General features: G+C 43.0%; 1 protein-coding gene across 6 annotated transcripts in view; it reads right to left on the reverse strand.

The window, feature by feature from the left end:
- mus312 (mutagen-sensitive 312) overlaps positions 1-25,351 on the reverse strand; it is a 43,302-nt gene that overhangs the window by 678 nt on the left and 17,273 nt on the right. For 5 of the 6 annotated variants that reach the window (XM_065430070.2, XM_065430072.2, XM_065430071.2 and 2 more), the window contains exons 7-18: positions 23,115-23,202; positions 22,955-23,047; positions 16,721-16,924; positions 13,680-13,832; positions 12,888-13,076; positions 10,389-10,546; positions 9,099-9,343; positions 6,695-7,405; positions 4,803-5,024; positions 2,914-3,079; positions 1,066-1,177; positions 870-959 (exon numbers count right to left, since the gene is read on the reverse strand). In XM_065430070.2, coding sequence (XP_065286142.2) covers positions 870-959; positions 1,066-1,177; positions 2,914-3,079; positions 4,803-5,024; positions 6,695-7,405; positions 9,099-9,343; positions 10,389-10,546; positions 12,888-13,076; positions 13,680-13,832; positions 16,721-16,924; positions 22,955-23,047; positions 23,115-23,202 — 2,431 coding nt within the window. The remainder of the gene's footprint in view (positions 1-869; positions 960-1,065; positions 1,178-2,913; positions 3,080-4,802; positions 5,025-6,694; positions 7,406-9,098; positions 9,344-10,388; positions 10,547-12,887; positions 13,077-13,679; positions 13,833-16,720; positions 16,925-22,954; positions 23,048-23,114; positions 23,203-25,351) is intronic. The other variant, XM_065430076.2, reaches the window with a different exon arrangement.

Genomic DNA, 25,351 nt, shown 5'->3' on the forward strand with positions numbered 1-25,351 from the left:
TTCTGAATACAGGGGTAAGGCACCTAATATAGCGATCATTTGTGATTAAGACATGCAAAACAAAGTACTGACGCCATGTAAGCATTCAGTAAACCATGTTCATGTTGTACTTGTCTGCTTAGGTGCTATAATAAAAGCAGTTACTAAATTGCAATACAGTATCTAATTTGGTGCAGATTTCAGAATTTCTGTGGTTGGAGAATTCGATCTTAATTAAGCATTGAAATGCTTAAGTTCACTACCAACAACCACTTAAAGTGAATTGGTTTAAATGCAACAAATTTATTAAAATTGGTTTGGAGTTTGCCTAGCGAGAGTTTTTGCAATTTACATGCATTTGAATTCGGAAATCAGAGCTGGCCCCAAGCTAAAGCTTTTTCGTACAATTACTAAACATGGGAAAGCACCAAGTAAAGCGTAGGGGAAGTGAAATGTTTGATTATAGCAGGAAATTATAATCACAACATTGTACTTCTCCAGGTGTCCCTCTGTTCAGTCATGCACGTCATTTTGGCAGGGGGTGGGTTGGAAAGGTTAGATAAGCATAAGGAAGATAAAAAGCTTTCCAGCACAGAAAAGCAGCATGCATAGTAGTATTGACGTCAGTTTGCCTCTGTAAGAGGGGTACTAATGCAAGTGATAGGGATGATTGTATACACCTGTATACAGGAGGTAAGGAATACTATTGCTAACGATATCAATTTTCTTGTCGCATACATGCAATACTTCTGCCATAGAGAATGAAAATTTTACGCTCCCATTTCAGTTCAGAAGAGCAATATTACATTCCAAATTGCCTTAATTGGGGACCCTGGCATTAAAGGACATTAAAACGGCGCAAGAATAAGCTTATGTGCAATGATGCTCACTTGCTCATCCAGATAGTTTATCAGGCTCTTAGAAGATATCCTGATATTGGCTTGCTTGAGATTTAGACGAAGCATTTGGAAGTCAATAGGCTGAAAATAGGCAAGAACACATCCACGATTGCATGTTACAAATTTTTGAAGAAAGATGTGCCAAAATCAATGTCTTGTTGCAAGAGGTTGTGTGGACCATGCTCACCTCGTACATTAAGATGCTCTCTGACAGTTCTGTATTCCTCTCAAAGAAGCGTCTCAGCTGTTCTTTGATATCACTGTCACTACCACTGGAGCTCCCATCTTCACCACTGCTCCTTGCAAGTTAAAAAGAGCCAGAAGCAAGGATTTGCAAATTAACGTTTATTTCTACTGCAGTAGTGGTAAACTTGATTGACACCGGATATGCCCGAAAGCCTCGTCCCTCAGCTAAAAGTAAATATAGCCATGTAAAGGAATCTGCTATTGTAGCATAACAAAAGGTACCGACACCGAGATTAGTGCATAAACACTTGCAATACCAGTACTAGCGAGAAATTTGCAGCACGAAAGTGATACGTACCTGGTTTAAGCTTTTAGAAGGAAACAAATGTAATAGCTGCTGGCACAGGTGCTTTGCTATCAAGATGGTGGGCCTCTTCGATTATCCATCCTTGACAGTCCTGGACTGTCTGAGATGCTGCATATAGAATGCTCATTGCCCGAAAGTGCTGCTTCAGGCAGTCCGGGACTGTCGGGTACGGATAATCGAAGATGCCCAGTATACCTCTGGTATTGCACGGACAGGTATGGTTATGAAGCGATTGTGACAGGAATCAACTTTGTCAAACCGATGACCAAGAAATGACCGATTGACAGATTCACTAATTGACTGGTTAGACAGACTGATAGGGTTATAGCGTGCCGTACAAACAATAAAAATGTGTGCTGGTGCCACTACACAAGAAGAGCAAAACCTGGAAGAAAGGATATAATGCCAATGTGCATCATTAATTACTGACCTATACTTATTGAATGCTTTGGGGAATGTGTAATTGCCCTTTTGGAAACACTCCTTAACTTGACATTCCTCCTTGATCTCTGGGACTTTACAGGCCTTTAAACTAAAGTACTGTAGTCACTGTGAATTGGTAATATTCCTTGGCAATTGTTGGGCTATGCTTCAACAGGCACTTTCAACCCACACGGGATTCCTTTGTAGCTTTGTGCTACATTCAGGTGGATGACAATGCTCCCTTTCATGACACTTCCTCCACCTTGCAAAATAGTGCAGAACTGATTTGCCACTGCGCTAGTACATTGCTAGTATATTGACATTCTTATGTCATGGCGCCAAGCAAAATTTGCTAACACCGCAGCAATAAGAGTCTGTATAAAGACATTGCTCATATAAAGTGCTGTGCACGTTTGTTTTGGCTGTGCTCATGTGAGGCAGCTGCAGCAATTGCAAGTCGATGTATCATGACAATTCTACCTCATGGGTGCCAAAACCAGCTCACAGAAACAAGCATTTTCTTAAATTATTTAGGACATTCTTATGCTTGCCATTACTTTTTGGGGGAGGAGTTTCTTTTTCTAAGAATGTGAATCTGACCGGTTCCAATGCCATTTCCAGATGTGCTGCTACAGTGTGGCATTGGTTCTATTTAACACACACATAAGTGCTTACAGTGGGGCATCAGTCATGCAAAAGTGCAGTGCTTGTGAGGTGTTCAAACTCTCCAGTAAGGGGAACACGTGCCATTGCACAGACTTAATTTCACTGGCCTCGGACAAGTTTGGTCCGACTATCTATCTGTGACAACATGGTATTGTTTCATGGTGCAGAGTTTATCCCCTCCATGGATCAGCAAGTTTTGAGATGCACTGGGTGATGTCACTGTAATGCATGTGAAAGTGAGTAGCCATGCATAATGCATCACAAGCAATGTAAACAAATATATTTTATTATTCCTACAAGCAGGTCCTTAACAATATACAAGTAACACTATTATATAATTCATACAAACATGTCACAAAAAGTTTGACTGCCCTGGGCAGCCTTTAAGGTTACCTTGACGACACACTGTAGTGGGAGGGTTCTTCGTTAACACTGGCACTCCCGGAGAATTGCTCAGGTCGGCCACTTCTCAACAGCTGTTCGCTTCTATAGTTTCTATCATCACCTGTACTCATACCCTGCCTTGGGAACGTGATCCTTACGGGTGTTTCAGGAACCACTGCGAAAGATAATTGAAGAAAAAGTGCATTTATGTGCTGATACCTACTTTAACCCTTTAAGGACGACACATATAGGTACCCAGAAAAATAATGTTTATTTTCTATCTCATTGTGCAAAACACATCAATAAGAAAACTCAACAAAAAAAAAATATTTTTGCAGACATTTTTTTTAGCAATATAGGGGGAAAACCCCTGGCAAGAACCAGGAAGTGTGCTTCACCCCAAGCCCCCTAGGGCTTCGCTTTCAATTTGTATAAACAGGTCTCATCATATGTGAACCATAGGTGTACATTTTATTTGCTTTACATCACGTGTGACAAAACTGCAGCTGGACGTATTGCATCGGCCTGTCTCCTCTGATCTTGCTTTCAAAAGACAGTGAGTCCCATGCCAAATTGCTTCTTTCTCGTCCAGTGTTCCTGCTCTAAACCAACAAATGATGCTTGCTGCCTGTCATTCAGTGTTGGTCGAAGCCATTTAGCCAGAAACTTCTTACTCAATATTGAAACTCGACAAGAAAAAAAAATATTTTTTGGCATGTTGCCTGTAGGCAACTCATCAATAAAGGGTTTAGCAGGAAGCCGTAGTTGAAGCATTCTCAACTAAATGCCTATGACACAAAGGAGTGTTCTCATTTGGCAGTCAGTGCACTGGATTCAACAGAATTCATTGAGCGTAAAATCTAAAATGCGGAACTTTGGTTTCACTGACCGTTGAGAGCAGGTTTTTAGGTTCTCAACTTTTTATACGATTTGCCAAAATTCATGCTATTAATTTCTAAAGAATGCACTGGTATATTTGGGCAATCTGTCACACAGTAGCAGAACATAGTCTAACTTTATTAGTGGCACACCTACTAAAGTTTAAGGCTTAGATGACTTTTTTTTCACTTTGTATGGATAAGCGTGTCCCTGCTCACCATGAGCCAAGATGCAGGATTCGCAAACACAACCCATCTTTTTTTGTTTCTTGAGTGTGTTCTACTGAGTGACTTCAGTTTCTAGAAGCCAGACACTAAAAGCAGCATCACAACATATGAGTAACACTTGTGAGAAATGCTGGCAGGAGTGATGTTAACCACATTAGCTTACTATGAGCGATCTCAAGCCACACTGAGTCTTGTGCCCATCTCGCAAGTCATGCAACTGTCCTCCAGACTCTGTTTGGCACTTTGTAAATGTGGAAATACATTGTCTAACTTTATTAGTGGCACACCTACTAAAGTTTTTGGCTTAGATTACTTTTTTTTCCACTTTGTATGGATAAGCGTGTCCCTGCTCACCATCAGCCAAGATGCAGGATTTGCAAACACAACCCATCTTTTTTTGTTTCTTGAGTGTGTGTGTTCTACTGAGTGACTTCAGTTTCTAGAAGCCAGACACTAAAAGCAGCATCACAACGTATGAGTAACACTTGTGAGAAATGCTGGCAGGAGTGATGTTAACTACATTACCTTACTATGAGCGATCTCAAGCCACACTGAGTCTTGTGCCCATCTCGCAAGTCATGCAGCTGTCCTCCACACTCTGTTTGGCACTTTGTAAATGTGGAAATACATTGGTTAAAAGAAAGAGCTGTATCATTCAGTTATTGCTCATAGGAGGATCTGCACAATTACTCATAATTAGGGATTGGATGTGCAATGTTCTAAAAATAAGAAAGTATGAACTGCTCATGTTGGTATTCTTTTAAGATCTCTAATGCAGCAAAAATTACGTACACGGGTGAGTCTCGTCGTATATGCGGCTGAGTACGTTCACAGCTTGTTTCCGTGGCAACTTGCGCACACCAAATCGCTGAAGCTGGTCTCGCAGCTCTGGGGTGTGCATGGCTCTATAGTCCGGCTGAGGCGTCACTGGTGTGAAGGCATGGCTCGATGCTCCAGGATATCGAGTGATGGACCCAGGCGTGTGTTCCAGACCAGCGGGTGTTACTCCATTATCTGCACACATGAATTGCCCAGAAGAGAGGTGACAAACAAAAGTGCAGGGTGAGTGACACATTGCACTCACTAGTCTTGGAGCAATCTTGCCGCATTTACTCACATAATGAATGCATTTGCACAGCAAATTCACAACTATAATTAGCCGCTTAAATTTACCATAAATGTTGTCAAGTTATGCCAAATAAATGATATTGTAATACTATAAAGCTCAGTACTACAGTCGCAGACCATTAAATCAGACACTGATAATCCGAACATGCTTAGTAATTCGGACAGCTTCGTGGCACCACCAATGGCTCTCGTAGACTTAATGCATAAAGACGACCGATATTTCGGACAGCTGCCAGCTCTACATTCGATTATCTGGACTCAATCCGTGGCTGCATGCAGTGTATGCCAACTCTGCCGCTATTATCTCCTCTGGCAACCTCGACAAGACATCAAGTATGGCCTCAGAGATTACACGCTATAAGGTAATCCCTGAGGCCTTGCCTTGGTCGCTGCTCTACGCCTCTGAGATTTAACTGCAACTGCCGATCTTGGAGGCTTTGCCTGAATTGTGAGATCGCATCAACATCGCGATCATCACATTCTTTTCCGTACCCCCGTGCATGGCCCGCTATTGGCGTTCTGTTTGTTGAGTCTGCCACGCTGTGCTTGTTTGTTTAGTTTGCGTTCCAGGCAGCGGTCTGCTGGCTCCAAGAAGTCTTTCTCGTGAAGTAATGGTGCCCTCGCAGTCCGAATGAGCTCGACTCTGCAAGTGAAGAGGCTGAACTATTGCTTACCACAACGAGCTCAAATGTGGACATCATTGATGACCTGCTAGGCTACGGTGTGCCGATTCCTGCCACCGTTAGATTTGAAGACTTTGCAGCCGTCGACAGTGCGGTTTTGTCGTGTGGCAAACTGAACAATGCCGAAATGAATGAGCAAGTTCTCCCACCGTCAAACTACAACTCTGACTCGGATGCTGATGTGCCGTGTGCTCCGGAGCCTTCCACATGCGCATTTGACTCCAGTCCTTGCACTCCTTGCATCAGCGAAACTAAAAACTGGCAGAAATACAGGTGGAATTGGTTCCACATAAGCGGAAGTTAAAAAAAAATGAAATTATGGTATTTTACATGCCAAAGACACTTTCTGATTATGAGGCACGCCGTAGTGGGGGACTCCGGAAATTTTAACCACATGTGGTTCTTTAATGTGCACCTGAATCTAAGTACACAGGTGTTTTCGCATTTCCCCCCCCCCCCCCCCACCAAAATGTGGCCGCCGTGGCCGGGATATGATCCCGCGACCTCGTGCTTCGATGCCCAAGACCATAGCCACTAAGCAACCACAGCGGGTGGAAGTGGAAGTGTATACAGCAATGCATTGATCACTTGCTCCGTGCACAGGGGCCTTAAATTGTAAATAATGTGATCGTTTTTGGATACATTCGTTTTTTTTTTCTTCGGGCATTCGATAGTTCACACTTATCTACGTTCCTCATGGAGTCTAAATTATTGGTCGTCGACTGTATCAGTTGTTGGAAAGTGCATAATGCATGCCTGACTAACACAAGTGGTACAGAACAACTAGAAGCCCCTCTAAAGCACAGGACTCGAAAGGCTAAAATTTGAATTGCAAAGACAGAAGGAAACTGGCGACCAAGTAAATGGCCTTACCTCCCTGCTCCTCGAAAAAGAAGGAGTCGAGCATCTCCTGAGGAACCTCTTCGGCGTTCGGCACTTTGGCAGCAGCAGGCAATTGGCTGTCCCATCTCGAAGCAGAGGAGGCACGGCGCTCCGGAGGAGCTGGGTCCTGCTGTGCACCATCATCAAAGCCATCCCAGACACAGTCCCACACGTCATCCGTGTCTTTGCACTTCTCTCCACTTCCTTGCGAGTCATCCTGCACCATGGGCTCATCCTCCCTGCTGTCCTGCTTTGCCTCCTGCCGAGAGGGCACCCTTCCTTGGTCTTCTACGTCCTCTTCTGCATCTGTGCTGTTGCCAATGCTTGCAGCCGAATCATTGGATTCACCGAAGAGCTCCTCTGAGCTGCTGTCGCTGTCATCATGGGCTGAAGCCATGCCATCCTCGAGGTGGTCCATCTCCTCACCCCCGAAGTCGTCATGATGGTCCTCGATGCGGTGGTGGCTCTCACTGCGGTCTGTCCACGCATGCTCATCTTCGGATTGAATAGGGCTAGTGAGGGCAGGTGCAGAGAAAGGAGTTCCCGGCCGTCTATGAACCTGCTGCGGGGTCTCTGTGCTGCTCTGCTCTAGCGAAGACCTCGATGTCAGCTGGGCTGTCTGTTCCAGACTTGCCTGAGCTGGCGGCAGCACCAGCAGTGTCTCACTGGAGTGCTCTCTTGAGTTCTTGCGGTAATCAGCACCTTGGAAAAGTTTTCAGAAGCCACGCATGCATAACAGTGTAGGAAACCAAATACATGCGGATAGTGCTCATGTTCCCATTCTTTAAATGCACTTTAAATGCATGTAATATCCTCCTTAGAGGGCCTTTAGGTTTATTGTTAAATAAATAAACTTCCTCAAGTAATGCATAGTAAACAAAATACACACAGAAGAATTCCAGCTAACAACTATCATATTCACAAAAATATACATGGCAGCAAATATAATGGAAGGAAAGACTTGCAAACAGTTGGGCCTCTAACATTCAGTATCATGCAAATATTGAGGGACACCAAAAATATGCAGCATTCTTCACCCCCAATTTTCCGAAAAGTGTTTGAACTTAACAGAAAAGCAGTACTCCATGCAAAAAGCCCTGGTCAGCTGTTCTCGCAATACGTGTTTCATGCGAAGCATATTAACGTAGGTTTCAGGCCTTCGCGCGACGCCCGGCGGTGGCCACCATTGACCCTGAAGTGGGGTCACGTGACATGACGTCACATGATGACGTCACACCGGCTGCAGATGGGGCCTCATATCACGCCGTCGTTCGCCTCCCGGCGGTGGCCCACCATTGACCCTGGCGTGACGTCACATATCACGTGATGCAGCGATGGTGGCGCCGCCGCCGCGTCGTGCGCGACGGCGCGAACCGAAGCGTGGAGGCCTCCACCGGGCGACGTCCGACGGCGCGATATGAGGCCCCATCTGCAGCCGGTGTGACGTCATCACGTGACGTCACATCATGTGATCTGTGCCCGCAACCGTGCCAGCGTCTTTGCGCCGGGCGTGTATGCGGTCAAGATGCCTCCAAACGCAAAGGATACGCTAAGGTTAAGCCCAGTGGATGCGAAGCATCCACTGGGCTTAACCTTGATAAGTTTCTAATTTTTTTATTATGCTTTCCATTCAATATTGTATCTTTGCCAATTACCAAATCTATTTCGAACATGGGCTTTTATTTAAACATTTTAGCTATTATCTTGCTGCTGAGTGAAATTTGATGTCCCATATTTCCTTATATTGCTTTCAACCATTTTCAAATTACTTCACTTTCATTTGACACAAATAAAGGGAAAATAAAGCAGCCAAAAAGTTATTCGTGCAATAATTCTTACCTTTCCAGTTAGGGGGTTAACAGGTAACAGGCATGACTAATTAGAACCGGCAAGTTAAAGTGCTTCTACAGAAAAGCCACCACACCACAACAAACAAGTGCTGTCTTTTACCAGTCAAAGCACTAGCACTATGTTGTTTTGTTAAATGGATGAAGATTGAGTTGCTGATGTCAGTACATGAGCTCAGTGCTACTTACATAAGACCAGCTACACTTACACAAGACCCTTCTATGCTTACAGCTACCAGCCGACACTGCATACTCCACTGCAAGTGCTACAGTGAATACAGGATCACTAGTGACTGACTAATGGAACATCTACAGTGCAGTAGTCTTTATCACTTTAACTGTTGCTCACTCAGCTGCATGTCCTGAAGTGATAGCACTCGGGTGAAACTTTTCTTCATCAAAATTTTTGCCTCTATTGCAACTTGGGTTGAGCCGATGTACAAGGGCAGGCCTTATATGAGAAAATACAATAGTACAGTAAAAGCATGCTAAATGTGGACCATTGCACTCATTTCTTGGCACGTGAACAGCAGCTTCGATGGTCTCACCTTCGATTTTTTGTGGACGCTGACTTGACAAGAAATCACAAACCTCTTCTAATGACTCAACATTATCACTGTCAACATTTACAGACTCTTCTCTGTGGTCATCATGGTTATCACCATCCTCCCAGAAAGACGAAATGATTTCGTCCAGACTAGTATCAGCCTCTTGGTCACTGGCATCATCTTGTTCACACTCATTTTTGAAGTAGCGGTCTTTCAATTCCTCACAAAGCTCTGCCATGCTGTACCTAAACAGACCAAAGAGAATGAACGAATTATCACTTATGTTACGAATTATATACACAGGACAGTGAAACCAGGTGCATCAACAAACCACAATTGAACATGTAAAATTAGATCTGGAAATATATGCGTGGCAGCCTGAAGCTGCATTTTGTGTTAATCCTTACTACCTACTGATTGTACTTCGCTATGCTTTATATTTCATGTCAAGTAAGGTAAACACAGTGAAAAGTGATTTGAGTGTGCACTTGCCTATAAAGCCCCAACAAACTGAGTCACCTGTCCTCGCAAAAAGCCAGGAACCCAGATGGGTAGTAAAATATATGCTACAAACGAAAATTTTCTGAAACATGTCTGAACAAATATGCTGTCAGTCTGTAACATTTGTCACTGCGGAGAGCATATATAATGTGGTTTCTCTGAGCTCATATATAACACAAAGAAGTTCTAAACTCTGTAATAAGTGTTTGCAAGAAACTATGAATGTGCATGTGCATGCACGTACATAAACACACACACGGCTTCCGGCTCCAACACCCTGCAGCCAGAGTTGCTTTACAGTGGACATTGGAAGGGAAATGGGTAGAGTAAACCAAGTAGGAATCGTGCATTAGTTTCTCTATTAATGAATACATGCCTTCTTTTATACACTGTGGTAAAATTATGCAAACAATTTTTTAAGCCAGAGCCGAGTGCTTTTAGACATTGCAAACACAGCAAGCCAGGCACTGCTCCAAAACATGTGGACAAAGGCATTTCTGGATTTAAAAAAGAAAGGTGTTTTCATGCTCTCACACCACTAAACACAGTAAGGTCAAGACCCGTGCAGTTGAAGCGAAGATGCCAACCACATTGACAATAGTGGCCAGATAATACGCTTGGAAACGCTACAATTAAGAATACAGCGATACAAAAGACTCCCATAAGGAGTGAACAAGGAGTGGCCAGATTCCTGCTCGGTAACAACCAGGAAAGTGCAAGAGCAGACGACATACTAGCGGCACTCTGCCATATCATAAATGTAGCAAGACATAAAGAATGAAACACCACCTGAAAGCAATGCCCCTGAGCTCAAGATGAAGACGTCTGTCATCGTCGTCAAGGTCGAGAGCACCAGAGTAAATATAGTGAAGGAATGCCAGAACGCAGGCCTTGGACTTCGAAGTCCAGTCCAACAGTGGCACTCTGTCTCCCTGACGAGAGACTTCCTGCGGCAAGACAATTTCAAGGGTCAGCAAATGGCACAAATACTTGCAGGTGTGTATCCGCACTGCACAATGCCTTGAACGTTTTTCATTATAGATTAACGTAAGAGCTTGAAAATTCAAACTTCGTTGCCCACAATTTTTCGCATGATTTAAACCGTCATCGTTCTGTAAGACTGCATAGAACTCAATGCACAAAACAACTCAGTAATGCAAATGCAAATGAATCTGTATTACGTGAAACCATTTGTTTGAAAGCAAGATTTTTAACCTGTTGACACATGGGGCAGCTGATAGTGAGCTGCCTTCAGAACTGCCTGCGTTGTATTCAATAGACAGAATTGCTGCTGCTATGCCAAGTATAAAGCCCATGACCCTGATCTTGGCAATGGACAGGCACAGCAGAGTCCCCAAGCCACTATGGCAGGGGTGCCATGCTATCACCTTCAACCAAGAGACCCTTTTTATTTTCCATCTTGTTGCCAGCCAATGGCACATTAGTGCCCTATGTTTGTGACATATTAAAGAAGTGTGTTAAGCGTCACCTGTTGGCGCAATAGTGTAGTTTGGAGCCAGAAATGACAAATTAAACAAGGTTGCAGATCAGCTAAGAGTGCAAATAAGGAATTGCATGTTTTTTCTGTGAACAAAGGTGTAAAACTACATGAAACTCACAGTTAACTTAAAGGGACACTAAAGGCAAATATTAAGTCAAGATAAAGTGATAGATTAGTGCTCGAGAATCTCTTAGGTGCCAATATTGCCGCGAACAGATTCTTAATAATTGAGACTGAGATAAATGCTGGACATGGTTAGAGACTCCATTGAGACATTCAAATACTTGCCTGATGACGAAAGCACCCCTCAGTTAAATTCTGTCACTAGTACTCAACCACTTGTTGCAAAAAACATCCTTGCATTGTATTATAAGATGAGATTAATGCTAGTTGTTGAGGCTCTATTTCATCCTTAGAAAAGAGAACTCATTGAAATTACCCTTTACAATGACAGTCGAAAGGTTTTGTTTTCGCTCGACTCGGCGACGCCCATGCTTTCGCGTTTCAGTAGTTTCGTTATCGTGTTGTGCTGCGCTGGTTTTGCTGGCTAGCAAAACTCGCACAAACTGCAAAATAGCAGAGCATTCAACTTCCATGTGATGTTGTGGGATGCCTGAACGGTCTACGCCACTTGAGCAAAAAGCAGTTGCAGTGGCGAATCCATCACTCTGTCTTGGCTCAGTAACGCCGTCTGTTGGGCGCCGTTTTATTCACCAACGGCAGCAAAGGATGGTGATGGCGTATGCAACGTCACCACTCCCCCGGTTGGGTGGCGGTAGATTTGAATTTCGAAAAAGGCATTCGGACCCTCAAGATGCAATTTTCTCGTAAACTAAGTATTTTCTTGGCACGAAACAAGCGTTGCGAGGTTTCTGCGATGGTATTTAACAGTCCACATCCACTTAGCACTTGCCTTCAGTGTCCCTTTAAGGCACGTTATGGCAATGACACTTCATGCTCCAGAGCATATCACTTTGCAAGCATTTCTGAGGCAGCCAAGTCAGTTCAGTAAAAGACCATATCACAGGAGTGGTGGCTTGGCATTCACTACGTTTGGTTTCATGAACACGTGGGACTTGACCTTTGAAAACTTCCAGATGACATTTTAGTTAGCTTCTGGAGCAAATTAACCTAATTTCTCGAAGCACTGAACATGGCAGTTGATGAAAAGAAGCGACCAGTTTGATAGAACATCTAAAAATAAGTGGCCTGTCTTGATCGCCAGTTACTATTGTTTGCATTGCCCACATACATTTTGCATAAACCCAGTTGGGAGCTACTGGCAAACAGGCTCAAACTCGATTTAATTGACTTCCACCTGTTTTGACCTGCAAAATAGTCTGTGTAAAGGCGGTACTTTCATGACAGTGACCTGAAAAGAACAGCCCATTCAAGACTCCACTGCCCTATGAAATGCTTCTACCCTGCTGGCAAAGAAGTGCTGTTCAAATAGTGGGATGAGGCCCACTCTACAGTTTTCAACCATCCTGCTCAAAGGTTCTTAGGGCACTACAAAGCTTTGAAAGTTCTGTGCAATGATAATGCTTTTGCAAAACAAAGTAAACATATAAATAAACAAACAAAAACTTATAAAAAAAGGCCCCCTTTTTGTTCCTAACAGTGCTGCTACAACATTTTCCTGTCAGTGCTTTTTGGAGAAAGATAGAATTATAAGTGACAATTGTGGTTTACAAAATAACACTGCATGAAACAGTAGCCCTATTTATCTGATAACTAGTACTACTCTAACAAAAGTGCTGTAGAGCCAGCAATGCAAGCACTCTAACCTTCTCAACAGCAGGACATCGGGTGAGCAAGATTGCCCGATGTGCAGGGATGACGCAACCATCTTGCGCAATTATCCGGATATCGGAAAATCGCCTGTGGCCAACCAAGGTGCCCATATCCTGCAAGACTTTCTTAGCACCAGGTGCCAGTAGTAATGACCCTTCCTTCGTTGGTTCTTTCTCATTATCCTGCAAAGAGTAGGGTTAGCATCACAGTGGGGTAAAGCAATGCTAAATGTTTAAGTTCACAGAACAACAGAAATTAAGCCGTGTGCTGAAGAAGACTGGTGAACAGAGATAAAGTTATGCACAATTCAAAAAGAAAAGAGAGAGAGAGACTTAATTTTAAGTTTTACAAGAAGACAGCAGGTATAAAAAGAAAAAAAAAGAGCACACAGCATATTTATCTAATAAAACTAATGCCATGTGTCTTATCACTGCACCACTTCCTTTAAGATTTTCTATGTATTTATGCCCATGCCTTCTCTCTATTTGAGGTGCTTCAAGATATAATGGTGCACCGACAGAATTAATGGGGAAAAAAACAAGAAAGAACAGTGGTTTTTTGCAAGCTCCTGCTTCTTTAGAGATGAGAAGGTGAGAGATAATTCACACCTTCATTTTGGGCATAATTATGACCACATGAAACTACGCAAGTACTACAGCTGTAGGTCACGCTGTATTATGAAAGAGCTCCGCAATGAACATGCACCAACAACAGAGCTTGGCAAGCCATGTCAACATAAGCTGGGTGAAATTTTAGCAACTACACAAAACACAATAGAAACTCACTTGAGTGAGGAATCCTTGACCAATTTCACTGCAATCAGGCACCTTCAGTTGAGTGGCCTCACAGCATGCTGCCGTGGATGACAATGTAGCGTTAAGTGCGGACAGCAGTCCGTCACGGTGCAGCTGTGTGCTGAGTTGTCTCTCACATTCCTCCTGCAAAGTGTAAAGTTAGATATTTAATCTATTTAGTAAACCTTCACAATCCACAATGCCTGAACATACATATACGCCATAGCAATGACACCCTACAGTCTTTCTGCTTCCATTACGGCACCACAGTTGGCTATTGCATGATAGCACAGATGCCACACTAGAGACACTGCACACAACTTCCACAATGTAGTGGGTCATTTATGAGAATACCAGCTCTCAGACTCGCAGGACATATTTTTCTTAGTAGACAAAAGCATGTCTTTACAAACTTTGTTCAATTTTATCCCACAATCTTGATTCTGGCAATTTATATCTTTTTTATGACATACATCTCGCTAATAAAACTTTTACGCGGGAAAAGTGCATTCATTCTGCTTTTCGTTTATGTATTACATGAGATATTAAATGCAGTGGCTCCTTCAGAAAAAGAAAATTTAGCGTAACCTATAAAAAAACCAATTTTCCCCGTGGTAGGGAACGAGTTAAGGCACTTACACACTATTGGGAAAACGCATGCGGCATGCCACCAGCGTTAAAACGCAGCTGCAGCAGAGCGGCCATACCAACTGGCGGCGAGCTGTTGCGGCGGTCATGTGATGTCGCCTGCTTTTTTCGTCGTCTGCTGACAGATCAGTGCTGTGTTTACGCTATTTGTGCTTCATAACACTTTTGTCTTATGAAGATAATGACGTCGTTGCCACTGATCATAATCATGTTGGTGTGCTCTCTTCTGTTGTGGCGTCGCCGCACTCAAAAGACAAGGAGAATGAGGAACTGGTTGTCGCCTTGGCATCGTTGTATTCAGGATCCATGTTGTTGTACAAAATCGGATATGACGCACTGTCTCCGAAAGTCTTTCTATTGGGACGTCTCGGTTTAGTCTCATCATTGTAAAAAACAATCGCAGACAATCACAATCAAAACAAGCGCAAGTGAGAGTTAACGCAAGCAGATGAGAGTACGAAACCAATGGACCGGCTGACACCAGTTTCACGCCCGCACGTCAGTGATTGGTCTCCGGTGTTCGCGACTCACTTGCCGCTGCAGAAAGCCACGAAATATTAGCCCAGGACCGATCCCCTCCGTGGCACAAAAAAGGTGCCGCAAGGCCGCTCCCACGGAACACATTTTTCCCCACTAGTATGTACGATCCTTTATAGACATTAGAAAATTTCCGATTCTGCGAAAATTTAATTTCGAACATGCCACATCCCCAGTGCGATTCGGTTGTAGCGAGATGTGCTTTCTGTTGGGGTGTTCCTTCAGCAGCAGAAATGCCACCGATCTCTGAGGGCTCATGCACTTCCCTTTGCACAACACAGATAAGCAGTGAATGAGCTGACAAGGATGATAAAGAGTGATGTGGGGTTATATGGGTCTCATCACAGTTGATAATTGTTCGACGCAGATGGATAAAGTGCTAAAGAGCAATAAGGGCTTATAATGGTTGGAGCAATTCCGAAAAAGACGATAAGGACCAATAAGGGTTGATAAAGGTTGTATCAGGTCCGATAAAGTTGATAACGACCAATGAAAGTTCATAAAAGTCATATTGTGACATCGCATATTACTGAGCATCTGGTGCACGCATTCCTTTTGTGACAGATCACGTGATCCCTTGCTATATAATAATAGTGCCACACGGGCACAGAAAATGGTATTCAGTAGTCAACGCCTTAACTTTGTGAATGACATCTTTTTCGGCACAGCTGCTACACGTCCAATTTTAATGACATTTGACTACCATCAGGCCACTACCATCAGGCAATTTTAACACCAGACGTGGACAAACTGGTAGTTCGTTGACAGGCTTAGTGACATACTTGGTGGTGAGGCAAGCACTCCCTTTCAATTGAGTGTGGGTGCAGTTGTGACGTTGACAGTAAGGTTGAGTCTCATCATGTGGTGTCTTTTTCTTCTTTTTTTTTATATCGTTAACAGAATTAATAAATACCTCATGGTACATAGCACAATTGTACTTCTTGAGCTAAATTACTCTCAGAGGTGGACATGATTTGTACAAAAAACCAAAATGAATATTTGACCAATTAATGAACTTTCACTAAATACTTTCAAACTTACTTTACCGCACATATTGCAACTCACGAATTATAGCTGATGCCATCGAAAGTCATATCCACTTGGAACAAGTTACGAGGATGACGCCCGTTTCAAGATAGGCACTCCCGAAGTGTGTGACAAAATGCATTGATGTCCCAATAAAAAAGTAAGTAGAACAAGACTGAATTTTTACCGCATGTGTGACAGTGGTTTTCTCATACCTGATGCTAGTATTGAAATTCGTTCCAAGTGGATGAACCTTGTAAAATCACTGGCTTTAATTCATATACATATTGCAATCTGTGCACCAATGTAATTAGTTAAAACATTGATTAGTAAAATTTTGTTAATTAGTCAAATGTGCATTTCTTTTCCCAGTGTAAGTAATGCCCACCGCTTCAAGTAAACCAGCTCAATGAGTTGACTTGTGCTATATGCCACAGGCGGTATTAAAAATTTTGCTAATATAAAAAGAAGAAGAAATAGCAGAACACCTGGTGTGACAATTTCTAGGGCCTAGTCAAGCTGCTGAAACCAGCTCCTTGCTCTAGCATCTATTTCCAATTTGTACTTTGCAAAAAATGATTTTGATAACATGTCACATACAATACAAGATTAACTTTGCTACATTTGATATTGGCAAGAAACACTTAATATTTACTTCATTATACCAATAGGTTAATATATCTGTGTTTGCTCTATGAAGGTTTGATTGTTGTAAGACTACTCAGCAGGAGCAAATCAATTAGTTACCTTACACCAAGAAAGCCCCCAAGTTGTCAAGTCCCACGGATACTCAAGGCCCAGAAACACGAGCAGGCGCTCACCAATGATGACTTGGGCTTTCCTGTGGCGAAGTCATCCATGATGTCAAGGTCACCAGACAGGCGGCGGCCTGGCACCTGGCTCAGAGACTTCAGTCGGCTCCCCATGGCTATTGTGGATGGTGTGACAACGTGGCGCAGGCTACCCAAATAGTAGTCCTCCTGCCGCTCTCTGCATTGACCAGCAAGGCTCCACAGTGGTGCATCCTTTATGAAACAGAAAGCCAGCATAAGAGGGGGAGGGGGGGAGGCACACTACCATTACACTTACACTTAATATTCACTCAAATGAGCAATGATAGTCGAGTCATGCGATGAAACCTTTCAGCATCACTGACGTACTGGTATGTTTCCGCATTTCTGTTTTGCCGTGCGACCGATGTACCCCCACATTCTCCACTCTCTTTAGTCGGATGCGTGCAGTAACACTAAGTCGGCAAACTCCGAGGTAGTTCCGACATCTGTTGCATATTTGGGGTAGATGATAGGGGTAGCTCCCAGACTTTGTACACCTCAATAGCGCGGTTTCGCTGTTCAAATATTAGTGCCGTAGCACCATACTAACAGCCTTGCATGTTTCTGCCATCTGTCAAAAGTTTCCGGATGGTTCCCTTTCTTTTCCTTTTTTTTTTTTTACCGTGACAAGGGAGCGTGCACATCAGAATGAAACTACGCAGGAGATACGAAACAAAGTTAGGAATGCGAGGACCATGCTGAGAGTACATTTGCCATTATCTCTATAATTTTTTTCCCTTCTGCTAAACTGAAAATAAACCGTTAGGCTCGTGACCCCTAAAAAAAAAAAAAAATGACACTGAAAGTTTTAATTCAAACTCCTAGGGACCAATGATTTTTGCTGAAGTTACCAGAAGTTGAAAAACACTTGGTATTAAAGGGACACTAGAGGTAAACATTATGTCAAAGTGGACTGTTAAAATACAATTCCAAGAACCATGTAGCGCATGTCTCGTGCCAAGAAAACTCTTAGTTTAAGAGAAAATTGTCTCTGAAGGGTCCGTAATTCCCTAGCTCAAATCAAATCGATCGCCATTAGAGTGGAAGACATTGCATACGCCATCACCACTCTTTACTGCTGTCGGTGAGTAAAACAGCACCCAACAGTTGGTACTGCATTTTTTCCGTGTAGAACTCAACAGCATGGCTAGGAATCCGGTGAAGACACAACCAACAGCATCCCAAGACATCACATGCACGCAGTTTTCTCCGCTTTTTGCAGAAATATAATTTGTCGCCTGGAAGTCCACATGGCAGCCTGCTCGTTACCGCATTATGAGAGCAACAAGAGTGCCCGCTTTGATCTGAATTCATTCTTGCTGCTTGCTCTCCTCCATGACAGCAAGAAAAAAATGGTAAAATGAGCCGTTGGTTCATCTCCCCTCAGGCTGAGTACAAGGTATCCGAGATGGCCCATGTGTACACAATTTCAGAGGCCATGGATTTGTGAAAGCATTTTGATTTCTAGCTATCAGATGGTGCCACAGCATTTATCACTGGTGGCATGAAATACATTTTACTGGCAATGGCAGTATATTAAACTAGATCTAGTACCATCTGTTTAAAATTTTGGCCTCGCTGCACACGCAGGAGATTTTTTCCCAAATATACGATTGTATTTATTCAAACAATGAAAGTTTGTCCTTAATTATTTTCACAATGTCCTATTTTCTTTCATCTTACAAATCAATGCCATGATTTTTTAATATCAGTGGCTGAGTACTAGTGGCACAATTAAATAATGAGTTACGTCATCTGGTTTGCACTAGAATGTTCTGGTAGAGACCAAAATCAAGTCTTAAATTAACCTTACATTTACCTCAATGTTTCACTTATTAAAGCTCTATCCTCGATAATACTGATACCTTAGGGGCTTTTCGGTATTAATCAATTTAGCTTGACTTCATGTTTGCATTTAGTACTCCTTTAAGCAGAGTTATGGTTAATTACGTGACAAGACATACAGAAAAATGTATACAACAAAAACAGTAATAGATATGACAAAAACAGGTATGCATGCAAAGATGTACAGCTGAGACCACTTATAACATAAACTGCTTATAGTACAGGACCGGACATAATGCGGTTTTTACTAACTCGTGTTTATATCCCCCACAGAACCTAATGTGTACACATACTGCTTATAGTGCAGACAGGTGAGACAAAAAACTGGTTATATAATGTGGCTGCCGGAAAATCCCGCAGCTAGGCGGCGCCAACCGAGGGGAGAGCGATGGGGGCAATGCGGTGCAGGAGGAGGAGACATGGAGTGAGCGAATAAAAAAATAAATGTATATAATAATAATAATAATAATAATAATAATAATAATAATAATAATAATAAACCAAGCCGGCAGATTGCTCGTTTAGCGAGCGCGCAGGGGCTGCCTAGGTGATGGAGAAGCCATTTGATGGAGAAGTCAGTGGCGTGTGGCCAGCACTGTGCACATTCATGTTCAATGCTCTTTGGCTTTTCAGGTTGTGGGCGAAAAGTAAATGGTAAAAGACTGATTTTTTCGGGACATGGACAGGGTCAGACAAACGTCTGAATTACTGGGCGGGCCAGAAACACGAATTTCAACAGTAAAATAAGTTAGTTTTTTTTTTACAAATCCAGCACCACGGAAAAATTGGTTGTGTTTCGCGTTTGCCCATTTTGATGCGCATTGTGATGTGCAGGTATTGCGCATGCGGCCTTGACCCCATGAGGCTATCAGTTTAAACTCAGTTATGCGAATTCATCAGTTCGGAAGGTTGTCCACACGTGAGCTTTCATAATTCCTACCAGTGCGTGCACATACAAGTTTGCGCTATACGTCCTCACAGGAGTTGCTGGCAGATCACCTGCGAACCTCGCTTCACGCATCCTTCTGTCAGCATAGCCTGGACGAGTCACCTCACACCAGATCTTTGTGTGTTTGTCTACAGGTACGAACGAACATATATCCAGGGCGTGGTTTCCACTCTCTATCACTTGTCTTTCTCATTGGTATGTTATAGCCGGGCATAGCTGCCGTGTTAAATCAATCAAATCCATCCATCAATCAAATCCATCAATCTAATCCACCCGTCCATCAATCAAATCAATCAATCAATCAATCAATCAATCAAATCAAATCCATCCATCCACCCATCAAACTAACTAACCAACTGTTGACAAATCTAGCTACATGCTCTAGGCATTAACTTTACGTCTTCACACAATTTGCCACTCAAGAGGAAGAGGTACAGTCGATGACCGATAACTTGAACTCCACAGGGAACGTAAATAAGCCTGGACTATCGAATGTCCGAAAAAAACTAATGTGCTCAAAAAAAGATTATTTTATTTACATTTTAAGGCCCCTGTGCAAGGAAGAAGTGATCGATTCACTTCACGCACTACTACTTATGCACACACTACTGCTTATGTGCAACCAAGTCCACCTGTACTTCTGCCAGTTTTCTGTTGTCTCTGTATGCCAATGCAAGGAATGCAAAGGCTCAAGTCAAATCCGCATGTGAAGGCTCCGAAGCACACGGCACATCAGCACAATCACCCGAGTTAAAGTCGCTGTTTGACGTTGGAGAACTTGCTAAATTTTTTCGCCATCTTTTAGTTCGACGCACGACGACACCGCACTGTCGACATCTGCAGAGTCTTGAAATGTAACGGTGGCAGGAATCGACACATCGCACCCTAGAAGGTCATCAATGATATCTGCATTTGAGCTCATTGTAGTACAGTAAAACCTCGTTAAACCGTACTCGCTTAAACAGAAGTTTCTCTTTAAAAGTAGTAAAGTCAAATCCCCAAATCAGCGGCCATTGAACAAAATGTGTTTTGTATCCGCATAAACTGTACCAGCTTATTGCGTATGTATCGGTTAGCACAAAGTGTTTCCACTTTTCATCGCGCAAACACGGCGATGCGTCGTCCCCATAGGGCAGTCTGGCAGAACAACTAGCCTCAGAGATCGGTACAATGGCCTCCAAGCGCCCTGTGCGTTTGCGCGTGAAGCCACATCAACATCATTTCGGTGGCATGCCAGAGAGCATTGTGGCCATAGAGTTTCTCACTGTATTACCTAGAGGGAAATCTGGCACTGCTGCGCTGTGGTATGCATGGGAATGCCGGTATATTGTGACTTCGGATTGGCATCGTTCTCGGAGAGCCAGGCAAGCACCATTCCGTCTGTCCCAATTATTAATTTTCTACTAAAACAGCATGTAAAAAGCTGTTTTAGTTTTATTATTACACAAAAACATGTTTTGTTTAACTATGAGAACTTGTTGCTGCATGTACAATTATATGAAGCGTAAAAAGTATCAGCGGGCAGCTAAAGTTGGAAGACAGACGACAAGATTTGTGCTCGCTTTTTGGAACAGTCTGTCGTCTGTTCTTGCTTTTCTTTGCTTGGCTACGCAATGTAGGTGAGTACACTTCACTGGAAAATGCAATATGCGTGAATGGAAACATTTTATGAAGATTTTACTTTAAGAACGCATTCTTTGTGTAGCCATACCTGCGTTCTAGATGAAGCCTCTTACAACACCAGCCAACACGAGCCTCGCAGACACATATACCATCATTCCCATTACGGCACGGCGCCCCTTAAGAAACTCCCATAGACGGTGGTGCCAGATTTACCTCTAGGTGTTATAATGAGAAACTCTATGGTTGTGGCGTCACGCAAGCGGGGACTCGCATCATGCCGAAGCTCAGGAAAAAAAAAAGACGCCGGATGCTCAGCATAGAAGAAAAATTAGACATTGTTCGTACTATCGAACATTACACAAAGAAGTCGGCACTGGCACGCAACAGGGATCTGCTGTTGACTACGGTGTGTGGCATTTGGAATGCGAAGAAGTTGCTTGGCAGCACTGCTGCGACTGCGAAGAGATGTCGGCTGCGAGGTTCGACTTTTCGCCACCGTTGTTTCTGTTGTTGCTGAAGTGTCGGCTAGCAACAGTGATGAGGACGACACGGAAAGCGACAGCACGAGCAATTCAGGCCCGACCAAAGGAGGCATTGGCCCGACAGTGGCAGAAGCTGCGCGTTACGTCAGCCTCATGAATGCAATCGTCGCGACGAGAACAGCACCCCGCAATGAAAAAGGCGCCCCGCGACTGCTGCAGCGCTACCGCACGCGTGTACGGAGAATACGTAACGCCAACGAGAAATCTGCCATGCGAGTGTTTGCTGAGAAGAGGGGGCTGGCTAAAAAACTGCCTCGTAGCTTTAGTAAGTTTGAGGCCGCTGTCGCTTCTAGGCCGTCGCGGCATCAAACGAAAATAACATTTGTCGCGCGAAGGGAATAAATACTGCCTGTTTTTTCCCCCTTTCATCGCACCCTCTCTGAGTTCCGTTTTTGAATAGGTAAGTGGTCGATCTCATGCTATTTTGGTTAAACAGTACTACCGTTTAGTGCGTACTTTTTCCTAGCTCCGGCCAACTACGGTTTAGCGAGGTTTCACTATAGTAGGCGGCAGTCCAGGCTCTTCATTTATGGAGTCGGAACGTGAGCCATTTGACGCGCACTGTCGATAATTTCATGAGAAGGACCTCCAGTAGCCAGAAGAGCGCTATCTGGAACGCATACTAAACAAACAAGCACAGAATGGCAGAACGCTGTCGGGATGCCAAATTCAACAAACAGGAGCAGGCCATGCGCGGTGGCGCCGGAATGGATGTGATGACTGCGATGTTGATGCAACCTCACAATTTAGGCAAAGCCTCCAAGATCAGCATTTGTAGCTAAATCTTCGAGACACAGTGCTGCGACCAATTCAAGGCTTCAGGAATTACCATATAACTATGTATTCTCCGAGGCCATACTTAATGTCCCCTTGAGGCTGCCAGAGGAGATAATGGCGGCAGAGTCGGGATAAGCTACAGCCACGGACGGAGTCCGGATAATCGAATGTAGAGCGGGCGACTGTCCGAAATATAGTCTATGGGGCCATTGGCGGTGCCGCAGAGTTGTTTGAATTAGCAAGCATGTCTGGATTATCGGTGTCCAATTTATCGGTCGGCGGCTGTACAAAATTTGTATAAATGTAATTTTATATAGGAACTTACATTTCAGACTGTCGTCTATTCAAACTTAAGATCTATTTAGAATCTTAACATGCGTCGACACACTTAAGTGCACAAAGGTTACAACCTATAAATACACACAAGCATCACTGCTACCACATACAGCCTGCCCACGAAATTATGAAAAAGTTTTACTACTGCACCTTTGTCGAAAGCTCCTTAATGCGGTTCGAAAGCTTCCCAACAGCTTTCAGCTTTGTGCACCATGAAAGATCACCAAGTTCCAAACCAATCATCTGTAAGCGACACAACAACACTGTTCAGTGAAAGAACTGATGCTAAATCTGTTGGCTCTATTCTTACCCTTTGTGTTAGGAGGTGTTCTATCTTCTCTTCAACCTTCTTGGCACGTTCATCAGCTGATGTCAACAGCAAAACAGGGGTCTCCTTGCTGAATACAGAAAGGGAGAGAACATGTTACTTCTAGAAACAGAAGTTACTTGAGGAATTTGCAACAACAATTTTTGCCAGCTAAAAGCTGAAGCATGTTTACTTAAATAAAATGTAACACTATAGTGTATCAAGTGCATTCAGCATGCATGCTTTAGAAACAATACCAACGGACTTTGTGTCCATATCTAACACGAACTACTAATTAAGAATAAACATAACACAAGGCGAGGTCAAACCAGGCATTACCTTTTTAAATTCTTTTTTAGGCTAGTCAACCTGGATTCACAGTCAATACATAACAAGCAGAAATAAAAAATCGGTTACAGAGACAACCATGTCATGCAGTATGCCCCTGTATCAACAACTTCTGCTTCTTACTTCTGCTTGCCTTTGTGTGTTAGCTGTTTGCCAGAACTGCTTCATGCATTTATTTTTTATGTTTTATTGTTCTTTTTTGTTCTTTGTTCTCACTTCCAACTTAAATTGAGTGATAAGCTTTGGGCCAATTCCATTCCTCTCAAAACACCTATCAAGAGGACATGTCCTCCGAGATCCACTACATGGCTGTGCTATCAATCTTGGCGACTTCAAACTTAAGAGAAACCTTTAGCTTGTACGCAACTCCGAAACTGCCTATTCAAACACAAGTAAAATGCAGAAATGCTTTTTGGAGATAACCACTAGGATGATTTTAATGAAATTTGTTGTATTTGAGAGAGAAAGTTAAACTCTAGTGACTGCTGGAAGTGGAATTTTGATTTAAGTCTTTAAAAGAAATTTTCAACCATTGGCAAGCTGGAAAAAAAAAGAAGAAATATAGAAGCATGAATTTCATAAATTTGTAGCTCTGCATCAAGAATAGATATCGCCATTCTGTGAACTGCATCTGTTAGACCACCCAAAGCGCACAAGGTTGACATCAATTTATATCTGATGTGAATTTATTACATTGTTCACAAGAGTTTTGTGAAAGCCCTACTCACATATTAGTGGTCTATTTGAGAGGCATGTCATCATCATCATCAGCCTATTTTACATCCACTGAAGAGCCAAAGGCCTCTGCAATCTCACATTATCCTTCTCATGCACCAACCAATTCCAACTAGCGCCTGCGAATCTCTTAATTTCATCACCCCACCTAGTATTCTGCCATCCTTGACTGTGCTTCTCTTCTTCTGGCACCCATTCTGTAACTCTAACGGTCCAACGCTTATCTAACCTACACATTACATGACCTGCCCAGCTCCATTTTTTTTCTCTTAATGCCAATTAGAATATTGGCTATCCTTGTTACGCCTAAAATTCTTCGTTCCGTCGCTCTTTGAGCGGTCCTAAACTTGTCCTCGAGCTTCTTTGTCAGTCTCCAAGTTTATGCCTCATATGTTAGCACCGGTAGAATGCACTGATTGTACACCTTTCTTTTTAATGATAATGGTAAGCTTCCAGTCAGGATCTGACAATGTCTGCTGTAAGTGCTCCAACCCATTTTTATTCATCTGTAAATTTCCTGTTTGTGATCAAGGTCCTCTGTGAGTAAGTGACCTAGGTAAACATATTCCTTCACAGACTCTAGAGGCTGACTGGCGATCCTGAACTCTTGTTCCCTTGCCAGGCTATTGATCATTATCTTTGTTTTCTGCATATTATTCTCCAACCTAACTCTTACACTCTCTCTCTGTTAAGGTCCTCAATCGTTTGTTGTAACTTGTCTGCATTGTTGCTGAATAGAACAATGTCATCGGCAAACCGAAGGTTGCCAAGATATTTGCCGTCAATCCTTCCTCCTAAGCCTTCCCAGTTTAATATCTTGAATACTTCTTTCAAGCACGCAGTGAATAGCATGGGAGAGATTGTGTCTTCTTGTCTGACCCCTTTCTTTATAGGCATCTTCCTACTTTTCTTGTGGAGAATTAAGGTAGCTGTGAAGTCTCTGTAGATATTTTCCAAGATATTTACGTAAGCCTCCTGTACTCCTTAATTACATAATGACTCTGTGACTGCTGGTATCTCTACTACTTTTCGTAATCTATGAAAGCTATATAAAGAGGCTGATTGTACTCTGCAGATTTCTCGATTACCTGATTGACGACATGGATGTCATCCATTGTAGAGTATTCCTTCCTGAAGCCAGCCTGTTCTCTTGGTTG

The sequence above is a fragment of the Dermacentor albipictus genome, chromosome 3 (genome assembly GCF_038994185.2).
Source record: "Dermacentor albipictus isolate Rhodes 1998 colony chromosome 3, USDA_Dalb.pri_finalv2, whole genome shotgun sequence".
NCBI classification, from domain to species: Eukaryota; Metazoa; Arthropoda; class Arachnida; order Ixodida; family Ixodidae; genus Dermacentor; species Dermacentor albipictus.